Source organism: Trachurus trachurus (genome assembly GCF_905171665.1).
Source record: "Trachurus trachurus genome assembly, chromosome: 9".
In the NCBI taxonomy this organism is placed as follows: Eukaryota; Metazoa; Chordata; class Actinopteri; order Carangiformes; family Carangidae; genus Trachurus; species Trachurus trachurus.
This window is the reverse complement of record NC_139895.1, coordinates 35,565,809-35,592,038: the sequence shown is the minus strand read 5'-3', so window position 1 is coordinate 35,592,038 and position 26,230 is coordinate 35,565,809. Positions and strand designations below refer to the sequence as shown.

Genomic DNA, 26,230 nt, shown 5'->3' with positions numbered 1-26,230 from the left:
CCACCTCTCATCAATACTACCGCCACCCCCTGGGACTCCCATCAGACACCCGGCGCAGAAGGTGGATTCAAAAGCCTCCTAGCACCACTGCCTGTCCAGTAATTAGCCACTTCAAAGGCTCATTTCAATGATATTCAAATGGTGGGGAAGCTGGACGTCAGGCTCACTTCTACTGTCACACACTGATGGATCTACAAACAAGAACCATCTTTTTTTTCTTTTTCCTGACTAGAAATGATGGAATAAAGGGTGGTAGACATCTACAGTGTCTATCTCACCCATCCTTATCTATCAGGAACTAGTGCATATTTATTCTCAAGTGTTAGACTGTCTGGTGACTTGGCTTTAGTGCCTGTAGAAATTATTTAGTGCACTATGTATTACAGTATAAGGCAGTCGTTTCATCCATCCTTCACTGCTCTGGCAGTTTCTGTATCTTTGATGATGCATTTACACAGAAACATGACAAACTCAGTTGGACCTACTTAGAATTAGTGCTGCTTTGGTTTTGTAATGAGCCACAACTTTACTCTCACAAACAAACAGCACTACACCCTGAAAAAGGGTTGTTATTATTATTGTTGTTGAGAGCGATAACATAGTGACAATGATGTCACCAACAAGTCTAAAAGCAACTTGTGTGTTTGAACTTTGAATTGAAACCATGATCTTAATTTAAATGTGTAAAACTGGATTTAATCATTACATGTTTATGCAAGATGTGCAAGAAGAAGCTGTATAGATATATATATAGATATTGTAAGTGAAATATCTCTGAATCAAACCCTGTAGCAAGACCCAGCACTAATGTATTATATCCTCTGTCAGGGAATAATAATACTTGATGCAGGGCAGTTTGCTTTAACAGGTAACACTATCTGTGTGTGAAGGTGCTTGTTCAGGGTATCTTTTCTGTTTATAGTTAAGACAGGGGAAGAAGACTTTGACACCAAATCGGTTATTAATGGAGCGTTGGCCACTACACACAGTATTTATGTAGTGTGTCTGCCATTGTTTTCCTCTCACAAGAGCAATTATGCATGTTGAAATATACTATTCAGCCACAACATGAACTCTGTCAATGATTTCTCAGCCTGCCCTTGGGTTATCTTTGTTTGCTGTTCTTCTCTCAGACTCATTTAATTATAATCTATGAGGGGCAGACCTGGACTGAATACTGTCTACCAGTAATATCTCAGAAATCATGCATGGCTGCCTTTAACACATCAGATTAGTTTTCATTTCGGAAACACACCTTTGTCACTGTCCACACCTTTTTCAAAGTAAAGCCGTTATTGTCACCAAACCGGTGCTTCAAGGAAGCCTTACGTACACACAACTCTGAAAATGTAATTTGACACAAGGTCAGGTGATGTGTTTCAGTGTAGCTATGAATGTGTCGGCTGTCCCAGTTTTACTGAGAGAGGAAGTGAGATACATGTATGTTACTGCACTGATCAGCTACTGATTAGTGTCACCACATATCTGAGAGGGTCTGAAAACCTATTCCAATGGCCGATAATAAAATGCACAAGACACATTAAGCAATTTCTCACTCATTTGTAACCCCTAACATCTAAACAGTGTGTGTAGAATACGTCGCATTTATATCTTCTGGTGTTGTGTGCTTCAATGACTTCAGAAAATACTGCAGTTAAAAAATATATATATGTCTATTTATAACAGGTGCAGTTGTTTGTCCTATTGCAGAGCATTGTACATTGAAGTATTGGGTGGGAAAGGTGAGCAATTATCAGGAGCAAGAGATTGTTTCTTTAAATATAATGTTTGAGAGAAAAGACAAATATTTGTTTGGAATCATCGTTCGAAAAATATGAAATGTTTGTCACACCACAACACTTTATTCAACACAGTATAACGTAAACGAGCATATCACTCCAGTCCTTGCAGTCCTTCACTGGCGACCTCTGAGTTTTAGGATAGATTTTAAGGTTTTATTGTTTGTTTTTAAAGCCCTAAATGGTCAGGCTCCAGCATACATACTGTATCTGAACTTTATCTCCCTACGAGCCTGATCGCTGCCTGAGATCCTCCAGCAAGGGCCCACTTTCGGTCCCAAAATCCCGTCTTATCTCAAAGGGTAAGCGGGCCTTTGCAGTCCGTGCTCCCCAACTTTGGAACTCTCTCCCCTTGGATCTCAGGCAGGCAACCTCAGTATATTCTTTAAAATCCCTTATTAAAACTCACTTTTATCGATTGGCCTTCCCTTTTCCTTCTGTAAATTAATTGTATTGTATTTGCTGCTGATTTTAGTGTACTATTTTTTAAATTGTCATTTATTTGTTATTGTTTTAAATGTGAAGCACTTTATTAATTTTTGTTTTGATAAGTGCTATAGAAATAAAGTTATTATTATATTATTCTCGCCCAAAGTCAGCTGAGATAGGCTCCAGCTCACCCGTGACCCTAGTGCAGGATAAGCGGTATAGAAAATGAATGAATGATTATTATTATTATATTGGCCATACTCTTCAAGGAACTGCTTTTTTAATCACTGAGAACAATGAAATGTTTTGTTACATTGTGTCTCTCAAGTTCACAAAGCGGTCAGAAAAACTCACAGGGTGTCTTATGATATTGAGGTGTGTTTCTTCTTCCTGAAATATTTCCAAATAAGTTCAGTCAGGTTCAGATCTTGTGCTGCATGTCAAGTCAGACCTGAATACTTCACCAGTTTTTCAACATAATGTGTCCTTCATTAGTCGCTAATAGATCACATAGGAAAATATATATATAATAGAATATAGAATTTTTTCACAGCTTTAATTTACCCTCAAGTCATATATGAGCACAATATTTCTAATATTTGATGTTTTAATACTCCCCAGGCTCCTCTCTTATATGAGCATGTGGTTGTTACTTTTTATTCATTTATGTTTATGTTCATAAAATGTTGTGTATCTCAGGCCCTACTGGTGGATGTTCTCACACATTGTAGAGCATCACAAAAGGAGAGTCACTACACCAAACTTCATTCTGCTTTAATTAATGGTTAAACCCTCTATGTGACCAAATAACTAATGTTCAAACTCCTGCTGCAGTTCAAACAGGACTTTCTTTCAGTCTTCTGATGAAGACAGTGTTCCTTGCTCTACACTTGCTCAACAGCTCTTCAATAGATCTCATGTTGCTCTACTTTTACCAACCAGGGCTCGTTCAGTTTTTGTTTAGTTGAGTTAGATGAGGTGCTGTCTGCTTGGCTACAGATTATATTAGGATTGCACACTGGTCTTCAAATATTCAAGTTTGCCATTTAAGGTCTTGTCTTGGATGAAAACTTCTGAGGTTTATAATAATCACTCCAGTGAATGAGAGTTGCACTACACACTTTCAGTTTGCAGTTAAACAGATTATCACCAACAGGCCAATTATAAATCATTTTTAATTTATTTTTATCAAGGTTCAATCAGGGCACATATTGTTCTTTACATATGGTTTCCACAGAACCATGCATTTTTCTGTAGCACAGGCTACTAAACAGTTAAGAATAAACATAACAAAGCAAGTAACAGCTTACAAACATACATACATAAACACATAAATACACCACCAGAGTCATCCATGTTAATGTCACTTAGTGAGGGATATTAAAGCTCAGTCCAGAGGGAATAAATCATATTTTAAGTAGAAGTTCTTTCAAAGTTTTAACAGACGCAATTGCAAAACAACAATAACATATTGCCTAGGTTTTAGTATTTTTTCTGGTTTTAACAGTTAATCAAATGGTAAAAAAAAAATCAGTTTAAAGTGGGCTTGATTTTTGACTTTGGAGTTATTTAGTGTATTATATTTTGTATTTCTCACCTCTCAGTGTGTATTTAATACTCCAACACAGTCTCCCTGTTATATGGGTCACATGGTTCAACTCCAACCGCCTGCTTTGCATAACCCAACTGGAGTAGTGTCCATTTATGGATAACAGTCAAACTCTCATATGACCTGTGACTTACTCGACAAAACATGTCTGTTGTGAAACCCCTCTATTGAAGCCATAGTTAATTCAGTTTTCCTTAGCCCTACTGACCCTGCAGCACTGTATGTTCTGTATGTGTGAGAGGTGGGAGAGAAACTGTGGAAAACAGCTGGGAGGACGGGAATGGAGTCTGACTTTGATGGTTGACACTCTTGTCGAATTCTTCAAGTAGTACATATGAATTATAGTAATTGATCTATTTAATACTTCATTATTGAATACACATTGCAAACTTATTTTTTTGTATTTTTCGCTTTGTCCTGGATTTATTGACTTCTTGTAGCCTAACTGACCTTTCTCCATATGTCTCTTTCAGACTGTTCGCGAAGTCACTTCAGTGGATGGCCCCAGAAGTGGAGGCCAGATGGAAATTGGGTCACATGACCGCCTCCAGGAAGGCGTGCTGAGCCTGGAACTGGCCAATGGGGTGAGTCGCTACCGTAATGAAGATGAGGCATCTATGGAAACGGAGCAGCAAAGGGCAGGAAGCGTGCCTCCAAGACAGTGCTGGGTGGCAGGACATGGCAAGGTCAGTGACACCCAACAACAGCAGCCATGTTGGAACAGCAGCAGCGGTGTAACCCCTGGCGAACCTGTCCACCATGCAAATGTGGAAGACGCCCACAATCTGGTGGCTTTTTCTGCTATCGCTGGCTCCTTGCCTCCTTCTTCCTCCTCTTCCTGCCTTCTCGTGCAGCCCAACACAGCCCAGCTATATGAGAGGTTCACCCAGGAGGTGGGTGCTGACGGGGCTCAGGCCAGACTCGCTGCGGGGGCTCCAGAGGGAAGTCGCCAACCTCCAGAAGACCTGAACACCCTACAGACAGCACTGAGCCAAGCCAAACATGGACACAAGCCCCCTAACTGCAACTGTGATGGGCCTGACTGTCCAGACTACCTTGAGTGGCTGGAGAAGAAGATTAAGTTGGCAACCAGTGAGGACCAAGGTGCCAGTAAGATGGCTGAAGCTCCCCCACATTTAAAGGCTCACGTACAGCAGCCTCCTTTGCAGCATCACTCTCAGTCATACCCCCAGCTAAATGGTGGCCATCGTCTGTCTACGTCATATTCCCAGCAACAACAGGGATCTCAAGGCCCTCGCCCAGACCAAGTGCCCTGCTCCAAACCCCCAATTCCTTGCTCCCCCCAGGTGCTTTCCATAGCCAAGGAAAAGAACATCAGTCTTCAGACAGCCATCGCCATTGAAGCCCTGACCCAGCTATCTGGTACCAATCCACAAGCTGCTTGCCCTCCAGGTCAAAACCCCTACAACAGTAACCTCCATCACCACCAAAACCCCCAGAACCTCCCACCCCAGCCCCCCAATAGCTCTAGTTTGATTCCACCGTCTCCAGGCAGCCATTCATCTTCCTCACGCTCTCAGTCCGTCCCCCCAGGACTACACACCAGCCAGCAGGCCCCAGTGTCCTGTGAGCACCACAGGCCCCAGTCCCAGGGCCTGCCGCCCCATTTTACGCCACTCCCTTCCGCTACCTCTCCCTTCCCAGGTCAGGGAAAACCTCAAGGTTTCAGCCCCAATCCCCAGCAATGGCAACAGAGCTCAGACAGAGGGCCTGAACAGAGAAACCAATGGATATCTGTGAAGTCTGAGCCCAAGTCTCACTTTGCTACTGCACCTCACAGTAGCTCAGACCCAATGTCAGAACTCAAACAGCTGCTTGGTGACACCAGTGGCACATACATCAATTCTGCTTTCAAGCTTCCAGTGGCACAGCAGCTCAGCTTGAACCAGAACGGAGGTATCCAGGATCACCCAGCACTGTCCAGAATAAAGCAAGAGCCCGACTCTGGTGAGCACTACCATCACACTGCCTCCATGGGACATTATGGCATGGCTAATGGTCAACAGCAGGGTCAGCACTACCCTGGCACTCCTCTGTCACCTGGCCAAGCAGCAGCCATCAGCCACTCCACTCAGGCAGCTCTGCAACAGCACCTTCACTACAAGAGGAACCTCTTCTCTAACCACTCCCCTGGCTTTGGAGCACCGGGCCCACGTCCACCGCTGGCTTGCCAAAACTTGAAAAAATGGTGGCCACAGGAGGCAGAAGGTTTGCCACACCTGGCCATCAAACAGGAACCTAAGGAACCCAAGAAGAAAAAAAGCAGCTCGGGATCTCCTGTCATTAAAGCTATGAGTGGGATGCTTACGGGGCCTCCCATGCCCAAACCCAAACAGATAATCATTAAGAAGACCAAGCAGAAAGCCTCCATGCCAACCTTCCTGCCTCAGACTCAGATCACCATACAAAAACAACCAGTCCACTTGATGGAAAGAGCCCCGGCCCTGAACAGTCTGCAAGCAGGCTTCCCCTTTCTACCCCTCCACAGTAACTCCACTCAGGCTGCTGCTGCAGGCCTCCCTGCCCCAGCCCAATCTCAGGTATCCATTTTCAACTCCTCAATGACTCCCTCTTCCACTGTTTCTGCTATGCCAGAAAACACTCCAGCCCACACGGGCCCTCTGCCCCCACCTGCAGCCCATGCTAAGTCAGAAGGAGTGGGCGGCCTAGCCACCAATAACACCAGCACCACCATACCTCCGACCTCCACATTTCCATCGAACACCTCACAGTTACCGAGTCTTACCAACATAGACCCGAAGTACGAAGACCTGATCCGCCAGTTTGAGGCTGAATTCGGGGACTCAGCCCAAGATACATCTGCCAGTCAGTCCATGGAGGCGACTGCTACAGCCCCTCAGCTAGGGAATCAATCCCAGACCAGTCCTCAGGACCTCAGTCCCTCATCGTCATCATCCACCTCCCAATCGGTTCCTTTAAGTGTCACCACTCAAGCCAGCTCCACACCTCATCCAAATGATCAGGAGATGGAGGTTAACAAGGACGAGTCAGGGACCCAAAGTGAAGCAACCTTGAAACAGGCTTCCACAGACAGCCCCATGGAGGAGCAGCATGGAGAGCCCCTCCATGGCTCTCTGCGTCAGGAGGCTGTTGTGGATAAGCAGCAGCAGCCCAGTGTGTTAGAGGATAACTTCAGCATGCCATGTTCCCCAATGCCTAAACGCATGAAGCTTGAAGCCACGGGTGATATAGCAGTACTATCCACCACATGCTACTCTGAGGAGGACACACCCACCAAGGACAGTCTGCCCTGTTCTCCATCTCTCAGAGGCTTCCTAGAGTCTCCGCTGCGCTACCTGGACACCCCCACCAAGAGCTTGCTGGATACTCCTCCCAAGGACCCACAGTCTGAGTTCCCAACCTGCACCTGTGTGGGTAAGTCAGCGTGTTAGTGTCTGTGTGTGCGCAGTGCGATCAGGTGGCTGTCAGTCCACACACCGTATTAGCGCCTCGCAGATACATTTTCAGAAATGTTCAAACAAATATCACAACTCCAAACAAAACCTATTCATCTATGACTGGAGATAAACTGAAGTCTGTGAGACTGTAGGGGCAACAAATCTGACCAGTGTTACATAGTAAAGCCTTCTGGAGCAGCAGGGTTGTGTGACTGTGAGGCAATGAAGGCAGCAGCAGGAACAATAGCAGCCGTGGCACACACAGTGGACACAAAAGTGGGTTTGGGTCTGGCAGAGAAGCAGAACAGAGTCTTTGTTTGACAGAAAGTGTTCAGTGCCATGGCTTGTCTAGAGCCCTTCTAGAGCTTGTTTATTTACAACAGATTAGGTCTTATACTGTGAAAGTATATGGAAATGTGTTTAACAAATTCTGTACTACATATTTGTATATGGACATAAATCCACCTGTCAGCTTCAACAGGTACATAAGGTCAGTCTAGGTGTATCTACCCTTCCATATGCCCCATGATTAAGACAGAATAGAATAGAATAGAATAGAATAGAATAGAATAGAATAGAATAGAATAGGTGTGAAATAATAAAATGTCTTTACTATTTTAACAGACCCAGCCTGTCTCTGTCCATTACTGTAAGACATTAATAAATAACTCAGTAAATCAGAGTATTACTGCTGTGGTCAGTCTTGGTAACAGCTTGTTAACTCTATTTTGTTTTGAGAGAAGCAGTTGATAAACTAGCATAATTTCTCTGCTGTCACTGGGTGTTAACTGTGGCATATGAAGGGTTAAGGCCTGGTAAATAGACCCTAGTTGTCCCTAAACACTGAGGCGAGTACACAGCAGGGGGAGAGCAGCTGCAGCGACACACTTGCTAGCTGTGTGCTGTTTAAGCACACAACAGTCTTCATGGTAAAGCTTGGTTACACACTGCCCTGTCAACTCCTTGTTGTCACAACACCACATTGGAATGAGACTGCCTCCAATACAATACCCACACAGCTCTAAATGCAAAGCTAAGTCTTAACCCCTAAACAGCACTCTGCCCGTGGAGACCTCAGTTTGTGTCCCCATGGAAACACAAAGCCTTTGGTGTGCACTAAGGATAGAAAAACAATTCCCACGCAAGAATTTATTATGACTCCTCCACTTCCTGCCCAGAGCCACGCCCTGGTGCCTCCCTGCACCAACGAGGGAATGCGACCTCATATTGCCTTTGAACCAGACACACACTCAGCACTGAGTGCATGTCCACATTTGAGATAATCAGCTGATAGAGTAGACGACATTTAGCTCATGTTGTTATCCACTACAGATGATACAGAGGTGCCATGTAAAGAAAGCAAGAGCAGCACAGTTTCAGCTGTCAAACAACCCTTTTTAAAAACACATAGCAAGATGTTACAGAGCCAAACAACACAGTCTATTATAGTCTAACAAACTGCAGCTGCACAGTATTACACACCAAAGATGCATCTAGGACAATAGTTGAATCCTCTCACACACTGATTTCCAACATAAACACAGATGCACACAGGGTGCACTCAGGACACACCCGTGGTCCCTCTTAATACTCACATACACTGAGTCATTCATGCCTACCTCAAAAATCTTCTGCTTTGCAAAGTATCACCACTCAGGCACCACACCCTGCAGTCACAGCCCACTGTGCGCAGGGAGGTTAGTGCGCTCATTTGTTTGTGAGAACTGGATGGTGCAATCAGCTGCACTTTCTCACGCTTTCCATATGTCTTTTTTTGGTCCAAAAATACACATCAAAACACATTAGCCGTACTTTTGACCTTGTACAAAAATATGCAGAGCAACATAGAAAGACACAGCTCTGGTCTTTATTGAGGTAAACAAACTGTTTCCAGCATGACTGGGACCTTACTTAGTTTAATGAGGCAAACACCCATTAGCTTCAAGCAGGACTTAATCGACGCACTGGTAAAAGGCAGAGAAATGATTCATTTGATCAATGTAATAAAGTAGACTCCACCAAGAGGAGTTTTGTGTACTGCTGATTATTTTGACACAAGAATGTTGTATTCAAGATATTTAAAATGAAAGAGGTTCCAAAAAACCTCTTTGGGCTTTTGCAAATTGACAAGAGATATTACTGCTCTCTGATCTGTGAGCAACAAAGCTCATGCTAGTAAAGCCAGTCAAATTTGGCCTGACTTCCTCTATGAGTGCAAGATAAGGAAGCTGAAAATGAATCATAAAGTGTAGTATTAACTCCTATATTAACTCAGAATAATAATAAAGCAACCAGGTTGAATAACAACTTTATTTGGGTAGACTCAGTCTGAGTATAATACACACCATTAGTAACAGAATGAGTAAGTCATTGATGTCAAATTGACTGTGTCGTTTATTTGTGTTGAGAATCGTTGTTTAGATTTCAATGTGCAATTTGCCACAGGGCATTTCAGTTGCACACTGTATTATGTCCTCACTTTGTTCTCTTTTTCTAGAACAAATTCTGGAGAAGGATGAAGGTCCCTACTATAATCACCTGGGATCTGGACCTACTGTCGCCTCCATACGAGATCTGATGGAGACAAGGTGAGCTCTTCTCTTCTGTTCTCTTCTCTTCTCCTCTCTTCCTCCCACATGTTCTTGCTTTCCCTTTCCCATGCTTCTCCCTCCTCCCCCTCCTTCTCTCTCTCCACCTTCCCTCCTCCTCACATTTTGTCCTTAGGGAATATGTGACCCAGAATCCAGTAGGAGGAACAGGAAATATCAGCATTATCAGCATATCAGAGTCAGAGCACAGGAGTAGCAGCAGATTATAGTGGAGAAACAGAGGAATAAGGAGGAAGGAAAATGATAGAAATCCAATCAGAGAGTCAAGAACTGAGAAAGAAGGCAGGAGAGGAAGTAAAAAAACAAGGAAGGGAAATGAGAGAAAGTAGAATTTTAGTAGAAAGCATTTTGTGCATAATCAAGTGCAGTTACAGTATTTGTATCCTACAAAATCCCCTACCATCAATCGAGGCTGGACTTTGGTGTTTAATATCTTTGAATGTGCAATCAATGCACATTCAAAACTTACTGTAAAAATCAACAATCTTACAGTGGAAAAGTAAGAAACAGAAACTGATGGCATGCCGCATTTCCCTTCAACTACCAGGTACTAACAGGACAGCTTCCCCAAACTAATCTAAACTGTTGTTGCTTTTGTCTGCAGTGCATCAGCAGACATTGTTATGAAAAACAGATTGCACTCAGCAGTTTGATCTGTAGAGGATTAGCATCCAGTTCAGGCAGGAGCATCAGGAAGCTCCCCTGGTGTGGATTTTAATAACCAAAGTGCAGCTACAGCCTCTATAATGGAGTTGCTGTGGTTATCTCGCAAACACATATCACTGATTGAATGTGACAATGGTACATGAGTAACTGCCGTAGCTGTTGTCGCTTGGTTAACACGTTTTGATGATGTTATAGTAACTGAATGTAGCAACTGTGTATAACTGGGTGCCTGGTGGTGTTAGATATTTGGCTGTTGTTCACTCAAAGCTTGTTTTCAATAAGACCAGTGAGTCATTAGTCCCTGGAGAGGACAGGATGAGGGGGATGTTAGCCCAGAGACCACCTTTTGTTGTTTGAGAGATGATGTAAGATGTGAAGACCCCATAGTCCCTAGCTGACCTCTGACCCACCTCTGACCCCGGCAGGCCACCCCTGTGGTGCGAGAGCCTACTCTCCTCCCACTCTCTCAACCCCCCTCAGGATGATTCCCATTCAGCAGGAGCTCCTTGTGTTCACTGTCATGCCAGATCTGCTCAGGGCTGACGTTTTCACAATGGCAGGTATCAAAGCAGCCAGGCGACCTGATATGGCATCTGACAAGTTCTGATGGCCCATCCCCACCCCAACACAACCTCTGACCCCCTCCCCTCTCCTATGCACCTCCGCACTACACCAAGGGACGGGAAGTCTCCCACTCCCAGCGCTCTATTATTCGCTCAAGCAGGTGTTCACACCAACACACACAGAACAAATCCAAAGTTGTGAACAGGAAATAAATCCATAAATGTCCATGGGGACTCCACAGAAATATTTCCAAGTGAAGTCCTGTGGCTGGCATTGTGTTCAAGCTAGTGGGTTCTGGTTTACACTGGCATCCTTGTGTGAATCTCAGCAGAGCCTTGTGAACACTCCTCTCCGGCCAGAACTGCTGAGTTTGGCCCATCTTTGTTAGAGTTGACAGATATAAACTCTACATAGACTTCTGTGTGCAAACACACAGGCAAAAGCTATAGCTGACCAAAACTCAAAACTCAAACTCAAATAAATAATTGATTGATCACTGCAAAAGAAGGTTCTGTCTCCCATTACAACACTGATGCACTAAGTCATCAGTCAGCAGCTGCTAAGGCTCTGCTGGGCTGCTCACTGTCGCCATGTGTTGCCCATAGTTTTTGCAATGTGGTGCTGTAGTCTGTAGTTAATATCAGCTAATGGTTTAAATTGGATTGTGAACACACACACACATCCAGACTGGTGGTCAGCTGGCTCTTACAGTCTTTGTGATGTATTTTAGTGCAACTTTCAACAGAGCAATTGAGGCCATAAGAAATTATGGGAAGCATTTGATCAGTCAGCTTCTTTCAGCATCACTTTCTTTGAAGTCGACTTGTGGGCCCCTTATGGCCCTGAAGACAAAGGGATGTGTTTCAAATGTAGAGACACATGAATGTCAGCTTGGTTTATCAGAGCTCTGAAGTCAAGCTCCAGGGTCGGGGTCAACTCTGGCTCCAAACACCAAGTGCTAAAGTGGATTAACATTAACATTTTTTGTCTCTCCATTTGTGTAGGTATGGAGAGAAAGGGGATGCCGTCCGGATTGAGAAGGTGGTGTACACAGGCAGAGAAGGAAAGAGCTCACGAGGATGTCCTATCGCAAAGTGGGTAAGTAGCACATCACAAATGCCACACAAATGTGTGTGAGGTGTTTGCGGACCCCTCCTCACATGGCAGAGGTTATGAAGGCTTTTTCAATACTTAAAGGGATAGTTCAACATTGTGGCAAATTGGTCCATTGCCATAATCCCTATAGTTTTAGGAGTAGGTCCGTTACCTTTAATTGTCGGTGCAAGCTATTTTTAGAACGGTGGAGCAGAGCCACGAGCTGCTCAGAGCTACGTTACGGAGGCTAATGGGATTCAACAAACTCAACAAACTCATCAAATACAACTTGTCCACGAGAGCGTTTTGGAGTTGCTGGATTGTGTATTTGATGAGTTTGATGAGGGAAACTAAGAAATCCCATTAGCCTCCGTAGCGTAGCTCTGAGCAGCTCACGGCTCTTCTCCACTGTTCTAAAAATAGCTTGCACCGACAATTAAAGGTAACGAACCTACTCCTAAAACTATAGGGACTATGGCAATGGGCCAATGTGCCAAAATGTTGAACTATCCCTTTAACTTGTGGGAAACTGCATTGAGAAAAGCCTGTCTATTTTGTGGTTTTTGTCCCACTATAATGGCAGCAAATGAACAGCAGACTCATGCTGTGTACATGTGTGTGTGTGTGTGTGTGTGTGTGTGCGCGTGTAAGGAGTTTGTTACCCACAGTAAGTAAATCAGTAGGAGGTCTCACTCTGTAACAACTGTCTGCTCTTCCCTCCTGTGTCACCCTGACACATCCTGCTAATGACTTTATGGATTCTACTGAAGGTGGGTTGGCGCGGAGTGTCTGTGTCTGTTAGAGACAGAGACACAGAGGGAGAGAGAGATAGACAGACCATAGTGATAACATGCAAATATCAACAGACATTTATATTTTTTGGTACCTGTATGTGTTACAGTTTGCACAATATCACTTGATTCCCCTTCAAATTTAAAGGGACAACGAGGAGTTTTGGAAAAGCGAAGCGTAAAATTCTTTGACCGGCGCAAGACAGACTCATGTTTTCATTCATCAAGAATTAAAGTTAGAGGTTCAAAGAGGTTCAGATACCGTCGTAGTTCCGACCATAAACGGCGTTTCGGCGGCGTTATTCTCATGACTCGTCAGGCAGCGTCCGTGAAACTGAAAGTAAAGAAACGCTGGTCGGCTCGACCAGCATTTCCGCCACCACTAATAATAACAAAATAACGATAGAGACAAAACGATATATTTATCGAAAATGGGCCCATTAACAAGTGTGGGTAGCGTAGATTCATCCACATGAGTATGAGACTTTTTTATTGTCGCAGAATTTTTCGTTCTGCCACTGGAGAAACTCCTCGTTGTCCCTTTAACATAATGTATAGGATCAGAAGGAGAATTGGGACTTTTACTTTTCATCAGAGTAGATCAGATTTCAACACAGGTATCAAATATAATTCCAAAATGCAGAGTAAGCTGGGTTGGTTTTTGCACAGTAATTGTAAAGCGTGTGTGTGTGTGTGTGTGAAGGTGACGGTGCTGTAAGCACAAATGTTGTAGACCCACCAATTCAGCAACTGCAATGTTCAAAATATAATTTGACTGTTATGATTATGCAAATCAGAGATGTAACTTTGGTCTGTGTTCGAACAAGACACCGGATGTTTCCCTGTTTCCCTGTGTGTGAAATGAAAGTTGAAATAACGATGAGCACTGTTTCCTCTCAGGTGATCCGACGTGGCAGTGAGACAGAGAAGCTGCTTTGTCTGGTGCGCCACCGTGCGGGCCACCACTGCGCCAACGCACACATCATCATCCTCATCATGGCCTGGGAAGGTGTCCCAAAGATGCTGGCTGACAAGCTGTACCGCGAGCTCAGCGACACCCTCACCAAATTCGGCAACCCCACCAGCCGGCGCTGTGGTCTCAATGACGAGTGAGTGGCCGATCGGTGCTCTGTGACACTGTTTTTCTGGCATACAGGTTTTTTTTTGTAAATCTGCAGAGGTGATCACTGCATGTAGCCCTAGAGGTTTGGTCATGGAGAAGGAGTTATTTTTAAGTGTTTCAAGTGCTGAACTATTTTATCTCAAGTGAACTTTATCAGGGGTTTGACAAAGGATATTCTGGTAGACGACATGACTGGGTTTATTTTAAAGTCCCATGAGATTACCTTCCATCATCTTGTCTGTTCTCATGTGGAAAAGGAAAAAAAAGAAGAAAAACAAAAAAACAAAACCAACAAATTATTTGTGGATACTTTCTCATCCGACATGTGCTGATATGTTGAAACATTAACGCTTCAATGAAATGTGCACCAACTCCCCACCCTGTGCAGTTGACACGGTGATGTTGCGATGCAAAGCATGCATGAGGTACACATCACTTATACATGTGGCTGACAGCACGCTCACTGTCTCCCCCTGTAGTCGTACCTGTGCGTGTCAAGGCAAAGATCCCGAAAAATGTGGTGCTTCCTTCTCCTTTGGCTGCTCCTGGAGTATGTACTTCAATGGTTGTAAGTACGCCCGAAGCAAACTGCCACGCAAGTTCAGGCTACAAGGAGATCGCCCTGAAGAGGTATTCGTTTTGTCAAATTGAACTATGAAAATGACCAAGACTTCCCAAATCTCTTGAGTAGGCTTTGAGGTGATGCTCACGTGTCTCTGTTTTGTTCTGAACTGTGACCCATGTTTTCATTCTGCAGGAGGACAAACTCAGGGATAACTTTCAGCATCTTGCAACTGAGGTGGCTCCTTTGTACCAACGGCTGGCCCCACAGGCATACAGTAACCAGGTTCGTTGTACAGGCAAAGCCTCAGCACAGTAACAACTCACGCCAACACCAACTACACCTCAGTTTCTTCACTTATTATCCAGTTAAAAATCGATTCCCACGTCTATAGATAAACAGCCTTTGAGAATGCAAGAGTATCAAAGTATCTAAGTAAGGAAATAAAAGCATCACCCTCCTGTTGCTGTCTTCTCCCTCAGTGCCAGTGGGAGACCAAAGCTCCCGAGTGCAGGCTGGGCTTAACGGAGGGCCGGCCGTTCTCTGGAGTGACTGCGTGCATGGACTTCTGCGCCCATGCTCATAAGGACCAGCACAACCTCCATAACGGTTGCACAGTGGTAAGATCACTCACTATGAATATGAGGGATGTATATCGTTAGGATTTTATCAATACCCATACCGATACTCCTGATACTTATCAATAATACAACATGTAATTTAGTGTTAAAAATTAAGATGTTAAAAGATTCAACAGTTTTTTTTATTTTTTTTAAATTAGGGGGGTAACACCAGCAACATAATAATAAAAAACTCACAGCAGAGAAGTCATCTCAATACCTGCCTTTAAACCCATAGCAGTCAACAGTTAACCTGAAGTGAGAGGGATTAGATCATCTGTCATCATGATAAAATAGGATCTCCATCTATGGTTCTTGATGAATATTTAGCTTTTTTACTCTTAAAGGGACAACGAGGAGTTTCTATTCGGTTATAAAAAAGTCTCACGTTAATGTGGATGAATCTCCGCTACCCACACTTGTTAATGGGCCCATTTTCGATATATATATCGTTTTGTCTCTATCGTTATTTTGTTATTATTAGTGGTGGTGGAAACGCTGGTCGAGCCGACCAGCGTTTCCTTCGTGGCGAGTCATGAGAATAACGCAGCCGAATCGCCGTTTATGGTCGGAACTACGACGGTATGTGAACCTCTTTGAACCTCTGACTTTAATTCTTGATGAATGAAAACATGAGTCTGTCTTGCGCCGGTCAAAGAATTTTACGGTGCGCGGAGGCTCATAAATGTAGTGTGAAAACGCTTCGCTTTTCCAAAACTCCTCGTTGTCCCTTTAAAGTTGTATTGCTCTGACTCACAGCTCACGTCAGCTCAGGTGATCTGCAGGTTGTTGTTTCACTTCACTGCTCCGACACTGTGCCCCATGTGTGCGTGTCTGTGTACAGCGCTGACACACACACACACACACTGTAACGCTGCATCTACAGCAGCCTTGGCTTGTCCATGTTCTTCACGCCGTAGACCAGTCAACATATGAGACGTGTTACCGCAGAAACAACGACACGAGCAGCTCTGTGTTTCCACAGTCTGAGTTTTCTCCTCCACTTTCTTACCGGAGTATCATCACGTTGCTCTGACTGCACTCTGCTCCTCAGCAGCTACATGAAGCTGCTGGAGCCTCCTCTGTCTCCTCACTGACCTGCTGCTCTACTGGACACTCAACCCTCCGCCTCCGACACTAATCAAAGTACTTTGCTGGGTGTCCGGTGCGACGCTTCAAACACATGACGACCCGACACAATCGAACGGACCGGGCTGGACTCTTCTCATGAACCACATGTTCACCGTCACTTCAGCTGCCACTTCTAGTTGCTCCACTTCTACTATTTCCTCCCTCTTCTCCAACTTTCACTCTTCCCTCTTCCCTTTAGCTTTAGCTGCTGCAGCTCAGCCTACACACTCACGACAGGAGGCCGTGTCGGATTTGATAGCGCTGCGGCGCGGAGAGACACTGCTGAGACTTGTGAATCTTTGTGTGTGTGTGTGTGTGTGTGTGTGTGAGACGCTGAATGAGCTAAATGAATGTGGTGATGTGTTGACGTTCTGTATTTTGGTACAGTCTACATTTCCTCTCTCTCTGTCTCTCTTAGGTGTGCACTTTAACTAAGGAGGACAACCGGTTGGTGGGAGAGATCCCTGAGGACGAGCAGCTTCATGTGTTGCCTCTGTACAAGGTCGCCCCGACTGATGAGTTTGGTAGTGAGGAGGCCCAGCGCATGAAGATGAAGACCGGAGCCATCCAGGTGCTACAGGCTTTCCGCCGTGAAGTACGCAAATTGCCTGAGCCCGCCAAATCCTGCCGACAGCGCCGACTGGAGGCCAAGAAGGCAGCGTCAGAGAAGAAGAAAACTAAACTCATGCAGCAGACAGGGGAGACGCCGGAGAAAGCAGTGGTCAAGGCTGGGCTGTGCATCAGTGGGTCCCCTAATCCCCAAGGCAATAAAGGTTAGTAATTGTTGTGCGCTTATTTTTGTGTTACTCCTCAAAAACTTTGATTGTGTTCAGCAGGTGTTCACACTGTAAGGCAGAATATTTTCAGTTGGGGCCTTTCCTGGTGCTCTATCAGAGTGCAATAGAACGAATCGCCTTGTTTACAACTACTTCAAGGTAGAAAAACAGCATCGGAACAATAGTGACAGACGAGAGTTTCGCTTATATCTCATTTTCACATCACTATATCACCATTTAGACTAATCTGATTGGACAAACATTACTATTTCTGTGTGCACGTTTTTGTAATTAGTCATGGTTATCGTAAATTGGCAGGGCTAACCGTTACCTGTTTAACTTTAATAACTCAGTGACTCAATAAACCAGCTCAATTTTTTCCAGCGGATATCTTAGTTACAACATGACTGAGCTAACTGGAGTAGTTTCATGTCGTGTCCAACAACTGAAGGGTTTTAACAGTTGTCCTGATGTTAGCTTAGCTACTGCCGTTGTCACTGTCAGTTGAGCCACTGATGATTTCTAGACACCGTGATTCCCCAAAACTGAATAAATACCACACATAGCAACACAAAACACACACACACAGAAATAGTAATGTTTCTTCAATCATTTCAGATTTGTCTAAACAGTGATAGGGCATGAAAAACATGATATATATAGCTAAACTCTCGTTCGTTACTACTGTTCTCATTCAAATGCTGGTTTTCTACCAGGAAGTAGTTATAAACAACAAGGTGTTTCTTTCTATAGAACCTCAAAATAAAGGTCCACAGAATGGTTAGATTACTAACTAAAATGTTTTGACTTGTGAAGTTCAGCCTGTAATTTGACTTTCATTTGTTTCGAACACTCAGATATCGTAAAACAAGAGATGAAGCCCAACATCAAGAAGGAGCCCTTCAACGGGTCAATGGATGGATACCCTGTGCAGGCAGCAGACCCTTTCAACAACATTTATCCACACCATGCCTACTATGCAAGGGGAGGCCTCCCCCCACCTGGCCAGTCCTCTGCACCAGACCCAGTTAACGGCTACCATCCACCACCCAATATGCCCGCAGCGCACTATGGCTACTACAACTACCCCCCCAATGCACTTTTCCGCCCTAAGCTGAGGACCTACGAGGGTCGAAACAGCTCTTTGCCCAAAGCAGGTGACAAGGTTCTCCAGGTGGACAAGAAGCCTAGTATCCAGAGCCTTCAGGCCAGACTGGCCCAGTCCTACCCTGGCCAACCAGAGCAAAGCAACCAACCAAATCATAGCGCTTACTCCCAGCCTGCAGACTACAGTCAGTCCCGTCCTTCCTCCGTCTCCTCTGAGTCCTCCAACAGAGGAACTCCAGTAATCAAACAAGAGCCTATGGATGTGCCAGTCTACGAGGGCACAGCGCCGAACCAGGCGAGGGCCAACACACCGAGCAACGCCACCCAGCCTGCTGCCTGGCCTGGGCACAAGCTTAATGGAAATATTGTTCCCACAAACTGGGACAGCCATCAAAACCATAAACCAAGTCTTGAAGCCTCATCATTGAACCTGGAAAAGCAGCAGTTTCACCAGCACCCCCAGCAGCAGCACGCTCCTTACCCCCAGCAGTGGACAGCCTACCCCGGCTCCAATGCCTTGATGGCTTCACCTGCCCCATCACCATTGCCCCAGGTACCTCCCTCTCCAACTCCGTCCCCTCACCCGGGCGCAGTGCTCCCAGGTAATTTATACCAGGGCTCCCCGCGCCCTGCCACCCCACGCCCAAGTACCCCTCACCCAGGAACACCACAACCTGGCATCTCTCACTCAGGCTCGATTACACCACAGCCAAGTACTCCAGGCCCAAGCACCCCCAGGCACTGGGCCAGCCCTGCTCCTAGCCCCCAGCCAAACGCCTGGGCCATGGGGCCCGCTGCATACAGCCCTGGTTTGAAGCACAGTAATCCTGCAGGAGCCTACCCCGACAAAATGTGGACCGGGGAAAGTCGGTGTTCCACTCCACTCGGGCTCCAAGAGAAGGCCTGGAAGTCTTTTGGAGGTTCAGTGGCAGGTACCCCATCCCCTGCCCCCGAGGGCAGGCTCTTCCCAGATGCCCTGCAGCAGTCGGACCAGGCGTGTTGGGGCCCCAGGCAAGCTGACAGCGACGCAGAGAGCATGAAGAGTCGGGATGACGACGACGACGAGGTGTTCTCTGACAGTGAGCACAACTTCCTGGATCCCAACATCGGCGGTGTAGCTGTAGCACCGGCCCACGGCTCCATCCTGATTGAATGTGCCCGTCGAGAACTACATGCCACCACCCCACTCAAAAAGCCTGATCGCTCCCACCCCACCCGCATCTCCCTGGTCTTCTACCAGCACAAGAACCTTAACCAGCCCATGCATGGCCTGGCTCTGTGGGAGGCCAAAATGAAGATCCTGGCAGAGCGAGCGCTGCAGAGGCAACAGGAAGCAGCTCTCCTCGGCCTCTCCCAGGAGGACATCAAGGCCCTAGGGAAGAAACGCAAGTGGGGATCTACGGTGGCAGGTGCCAGTCCAGGACCTGGACAATCTAAAGACAAGAGGGAGGGGCTGGTGACGCGGTTAGCGCCCACGTTCCACACCACCTCTATGGTTACTGTGTCTCCCTATGCCTTCACCCGCCTCACTGGGCCCTACAGCCACTTTGTCTGAGGTCAGACAGACACAAACAGACTGATAGCTACAGAGTGGTGCAGTGAAGGGCTGGAGAGAGCGATGAACAGGATGAATGTCTCTCAGCCGTCTCGCAGTCTGGCATCTCTCCATCCTGCCCCCTCCACAGTCCACTTGGAGGAGGGGACATTTTTATTGTTTTTTACCTCATGTCAGGCAGTGGTTTGGGCTTCAGACACACTGCCTGTGGTGCTCTTCCTCTCTCTTCCCTTGAGAGGAACTCCATTGCTTTTTCTTGTTTATAGAATTTTAATGATTCTAATTATTGCTATTATTATCAATATTATTATGATTGCTATTGTTACTGTCAATGTTGTTATTACAGGTATTATTATAATGAAGACTTGTTTTTTTTTATTATTGCTGTTTTCATTAATGTTATTAATGATGTGATTGTTTTTGGTTATATATTTTTTTAAATCAATCAGTCTGAGTCAGTCAGACTCAAATAATTGCTTTTTCCATGTTTGGAAAACGTCTACCCTACTTTCTGTTTGATTTTTTATTTGGTTTTGTTTTTTTGGTTCTCGTCAATTTTCCAGCTGTGCTTAGAGGAGGAGCCGTCATCTGTTTGGCAAGAGAGCAAAACAATATTTCAGTCATCACGTGGCTGCATGTGTAAAAGCCTTTGCAACAGGCTTTCCATAGGTATATTGGCAAAACACAGATATGCTTCTGTAAGTTTAGGCCTCCATAAAGGGTCAGTCAGTTTACCAGTACACAAGTCTACTCTTCTACTATTATAAATAATGTCTACTCTAATGGTAGAACAAGAGGAGGGAAGCAAGGAAAATGGAAAATCCACAAGGTCAGCTGTCAAAACATGTCCAAATGATCAGTTGTATTTGCTAATACAATCCAACATGTGTTTTTGATATGGCTAGAGTAACAATTAGAAAAGAAAACTCTGCATTCTGCTCTTTTCATGTCCCACATACACAGCAGCAGAGCAGTGGTGGGTTTCAGCATGTATGTGAGAGCAGAGGCTAAAGATGACTTGACTTGTCAAAGTTATTAGCTGATTCAAATTATTCCAATTCAAAAACTCATTCAAAGAATAAAAATAATTTAAAAAATCACCATCAGCCTCTGCCATCCCCCTTTGAACCGCACTGAGAGAAACATTGCTGCTGCTCTTGTCGTCAGATGATGTGCTACTCCTCGTCTACACCCCTCCAGCTTTCGACTGGTGCTCAACTTCCAGCTCTGATCGATTTTCATTCCACTACTTTTCATGGCACTTGATGCTGTACTTCGGTGCTCGTACTTAGGTGCTCAAATATGGCTCAAATTGCATTTGCAAGTAAGTATTTTTGTTTTTGTTTTGACTGAGGTGATGTACCAGACGGATGACACCAGAATTATTGCTTCAAAACAAGCAAGTGCAGGAAATGTATCGCGTAAACAGTATAAGTATAATGAATTCTCTTAAATGTTTTGTGATCCCGTGTGGAGCATTGTCTGGTATTCTTCAAAAGCTAAACTGAGTGATACTATTTCCAAATGCAATTTGACCAATGTCAGCTATTACCACAGAGACGTAACAGGTGGCACTCTTATCTTCCTATCACGTTCAAATAGGGGTTAGCACTTCCCAGTGTAAACTCTAGATGGCAGCAGCGACTGCCGTTTGGAAGTGGTGTGTACAAACAAACCCCACAAGCACTTGAGGTCCACAGCAGAAGCCAGCAGATCCTCGGCTGCCTGCTTTAGCCATCGATGGCCAGTAGAGGGGGGTCTCACACCCTGTTTGCAGTGCACGCATGGGCCTCACCAAAGAAGCTCCTAGGCAAAGTTGGCATTTGACCCACTGTGGCTCAAATGTGAATGAAGCCTTGGAGATGCCTTTGGGAAGGCCATCCTGGTTTTGAGCAGAAGGTAACAGTGTTGGGATATCAGTGCTTTTGGTGCTCCTAGACACACTCTGGTGCTCTCCTATTACACTTGATTTACTGTGAAGGGCCCACTCCTCCCTCTGCATGGTGCTGCCATCTTCGAGCAGAGCGGGGGTGTGTCCTTCCGCAGGCACCTTGGTCACCACAGAGCCAGCCCGTCAAAGCGATCGTCTCAGTGGTTGCAGCTCTGTCACTGGGCTTGAGAACCGGTTCCTTTTTTTGAGGTGTTTTTTTTTTGTTTGCAGTTAATTGTGGCAAAGCTGTTTTGTCTCAAACAAAGTACACTGTACAGGGCAGAGAAAGCACAGTCATTCAATGCATTCTTGGCAACACACTCGCAGAGAAAACAATAGTACTAAGAGTTAAAGGGAGATGTTCGAAAATTACTGTAGCCTCTGGGAGTTGGCACCAAATGCAAATGCATTGAGTCAATGAATCTCTCACTTTGTGTGTGTGTGTTTGCGTGTGTGTGTGTGTCTGAAAATGACACAAATGCATGTGTGCGTGAAAGGGAAGAGCCAAAGAGAGAGACTATTTGAACGCCTGGATAGAGTCCAGTGAATCACTCATTTTTATTTTCTCTCCATGAACCATGTGACCACATGACCAGTTCACTTGTTTAACTTGTAACATGCGATGAAAATGAAAATGAGAGACGAGCAGATCTGAAATCAGGCTGACTCCTGGCTACTGGGTGGTTGTTTGGGTCAAGGCCCTGGTCATCTGTGAAAGACCCTGTTACCTCTCCCAAGGGTCTCCAGCTCTCTACCTCACGTTGTAGAGACACTGGTCACAATCACAATTTGCTACTGATGGCAGATAATCATACATATGTCCCTTTGTGTGCTCTAGACCTCCACACTCATTTTAACCTGCTTTTTTTTTTTTTTTTTTTTTTTTTTTACTCTAATTTATTACTACATGGTGATGATGATAATGATTGTCTTTGATGTTTTTTTCATCTTTTTTTATATAGCTAATACAAATTGTACATACAGAAGAAAAGATTTATAAAAGCACTTTTAATCTTGATTTTAATGACAAAAAGAAAGAGCCGATTATTGACAACTTGAAGCTTAGGTTTTTGTTTTGTTTTGTTTTTTTTAATTATTTTCTCAAGAGAGAGATGAAAAAATGTAAATATTAAAATATTTAGGTAAGATTATTTAACTGGTGAGGATAGTAACTAAACCATGAATGACAAGGGGGTATTTTAAGACTCTGACAGCCCTTAACAACAGTAAACAACACATGGACCCCATGTGTTGTGTGTAAATGTGTGCTCAGTAACACTGCTGTTTTGTTTTTAAGTACTGTACCCCATGTCAGTATGTAACTGACAAGAGACCTGTCACCTTCTAAAAACAAATCAATTAGCCCTATGATACAACACAACGCCACACTTTATTTAGCCACTTACGACACTCAAAACAAAGAGAAGATCTCCTGTGTTTTCCAACCGAAACTTCTACATAGGGTATGTAGTGTAGAGTTTTAGACAAGATTGTCTGTTTGACAACAATGGATTGGTTTTTACATTTTTAAAGCAGCAGGTGTTGGCATTGCAGGAGAAACATTTCAATTGAAGCCTGACAAATATCAAAACTGCAATTGTATGGTGCTCAGAGATGGTCTAGTGTCAGTAAGCTGAGGACAAATCTAAAGAGGTAGCCATGAACCTGGGATGTGCTGTGTGTTGTTGAAAGGAATAGTACAATATTTTGGGAAATGTCTTACTTGCTGACTTGAAAGCCTTAAAGGAGAAGATTGATATTTCTCTCACGTCTGTATACTAAATATAGAAGCTTGGGCCAGCAGCTGGTTAGCATAAAGTCTGGAAACAGAGGACAACAGCCAGCCTGCCAGTGCCTTGAAACCTTGTTGACTAACACGTCGCTTTCTGCTTCTGAGCAGGAAATAATAACCCCAGAGAAACCATAAGAGTTCTGGGATCAAATCAATGAAATATAGTGTGTTTTAGTGAACTTTGGAGGTGCTTAATACATTTGGACTGAGGAAAGCTAGCTGTTTCCACCTTTTTACTGTCATTTTTATGCAAATACAAGTGCTCTCAATCTTCAAATAAGCATGTTTCCCAAAATCTTGAAGTATTCCTGTTATATCAGTAGAGCTGCTCTGGATAGCTGAAGATAGCATCCAGAGCCGTCTCTACTGGATGTTTTAGAGCTATCTGGTTGTAGAGCCAGTTTTAAGGTGAATCAGCGGGTGATGTTTTAGTGTGTATTAAAACAACCGCTGTCTTCGTCAGTTGTGTTAGACTATCGGGTAAGAGGTTGCTTCCCTGCTTGTTTAGATGTATCCGTCATAACTATCTAATCTAGTTCTCATGATAGTACGTTTGCACTTGGCATAAAAGTCAACGACGTCCCTGTGGAAGACACCAGGTGTTTAGTTTGTAACGGTAATTCTATGGCACACACATCATGGCTAACAGTAGTTTGATTGGTGCAGGGGCTGAGATAGGGCCCATCTTATTTTTTAACCATTACACATAGCTGACATGACACACACATACACATTTGTCTGAGAAAGGGTGCTGAGGATACGGTCTATATGATCTCTCGATAACTTAATAACTGTAAATTTCTCAATGTCTCACGAGTTTGGTGCATTGCTCTCTTGTGAGGCGCCACCTCCCAATCACCAAGACACAGGGGTTGGTAAGCTGGTGCTATGACGATGCTCACACCTTAAATTCACTGTGTATAGAAAAGAAAACGTGAGGGATAAATGATTACCACAAATATTTTTCTGAGCTCTTCGAATGTCAAGAGAACTATACTTTTGATTAAAGCAGTTTCCCAGGATGGGAGGCTGCCCTGGTGCTGACTTTACGAAAAGTCCTTTGTTACAACGCTACAGATTTACATCTCTTTTTGAGGGCAGGGGGGCACTCAAAGCAGTTGATCACATCCTCTATCAATATTCATTCCATATTGTACTTGAAGTCATTTAAACTAGAACGAGATATAGAATCATATATTATGAAGACTGTTATCCGGGGTTCACATTTGGTACAGCGCAGGTACCAAAGGCTATTGAAATTATCTTTTGAGTATGTTGTATATGTTCATGTTAAATGAATGCTAAGATATTTGATCAGTTCAAGAATAGCAATTGCGTACTGCCTCCCCCCTCCTCTCCCTACCCATGCACTTCCTTTACTTACCCCCTCTTTCTCTTAACACCTTGTAGATTTTTGTCTCTCTCACACACACAAACATATGCATCTCACTGTGTATGGCCCACTTTTAGATGTCTACGAACACCTAATTTAACGAACACTCTACAAATTTGGGATAGAGACTTGGACCCTGGCCCATACAAAAAAAAAGAAAGAAAGAAAAGAAAACAAACCTACACAACTGGCAGCTACATTCCTTTTTGAGTTTGGGGATTGTTCTTGGTTCTTTATTTTTCATGTCAATGATGCAGTATGTAAAAAAAAAAGTGTTTTTGTTCAGTCTCTCTCTCTTTGTAGCTGTATGGTGTATTATGTGAATACATAGTGTATGTGGTAAAAAGCCCACAATATTGTTTTATGTTGCGCGATAAATAAAAACATTGAAGTGAAAATGCATTTGGTATTTATTTATATCCTGATCCAGCTGACTGAGAGCCACAGGCTTAGTTTCAGACTGTTGCAGAGACAGTGGAGCTAGTAGAGCAGCAACATACTGTGAATACTCAGTCATGGCTTTCATGACAATACCAGGCACTTGCTGAGCAGATAAAATACATCAAGGACAAGATGAGGCTGCTTTCTACTCTAGAGAGGCAGAGGACAAGAGGTCTTTCTTCTCTACATTAGGCACAAAGATGAGTTGTGTGGGGGGGGAGAAATTCATTATTATATATTATGAATCCATTTTGTGTGACATATTCTGGCAGGAACAGGAAAAAAAACTAATCAATACCAGCTGTCATCGCCAACAATGAAGAATAATTGAAATGTCGCTGTCCTGATTTTTTAATAATGATTATGGCATCATTGACAATAACAGCAACACCACAATAGTTATATGCACAATGATAGAAAGAGACAAGGAGGAGGAGAAAAAACACAAAAACAGACGGATTATGAATAGACAACTGTGGTGTATGAACGAGAGGGAGGCCGACATGCTGTTCATTGCTTGTTTACTGAGCCATGTTACTTCACTGAACAATGCGCATGCGCGCAGCACCTTGACCTGGTCTGGTTACACATAGATCTAGCCAACATAGATCATGAACATAGTTACCATACAATCACTAGCTGGTAAATAGAATATGTGGTAATTCAATACACCACAACAACCTTGCAACATAATCATATGAGTGAAAAGCAAAGAAACAGACTCTGTTTACCCGGGAGCTACTGTATGTCTGTTTGCTTGTTCTTCAAGATGGCCTGGCACTGAACTCTGCAGTAATG

General features: G+C 44.2%; 1 protein-coding gene across 3 annotated transcripts in view; it reads left to right on the top strand.

Moving 5' to 3' along the window:
* Positions 1-22,663, top strand: part of tet3 (tet methylcytosine dioxygenase 3) — a 34,182-nt gene extending 11,519 nt beyond the window's left edge. For all 3 annotated transcript variants that reach the window (XM_083979486.1, XM_083979484.1, XM_083979485.1), the window contains exons 2-10: positions 4,311-7,254; positions 9,775-9,865; positions 12,121-12,214; positions 13,903-14,111; positions 14,605-14,755; positions 14,883-14,972; positions 15,170-15,307; positions 16,857-17,211; positions 18,072-22,663. In XM_083979486.1, coding sequence (XP_083835612.1) covers positions 4,359-7,254; positions 9,775-9,865; positions 12,121-12,214; positions 13,903-14,111; positions 14,605-14,755; positions 14,883-14,972; positions 15,170-15,307; positions 16,857-17,211; positions 18,072-19,876 — 5,829 coding nt within the window. In that variant the 5' untranslated portion in view covers positions 4,311-4,358 and the 3' untranslated portion in view covers positions 19,877-22,663. The remainder of the gene's footprint in view (positions 1-4,310; positions 7,255-9,774; positions 9,866-12,120; positions 12,215-13,902; positions 14,112-14,604; positions 14,756-14,882; positions 14,973-15,169; positions 15,308-16,856; positions 17,212-18,071) is intronic.
* Positions 22,664-26,230: the final 3,567 nt, after the last annotated feature.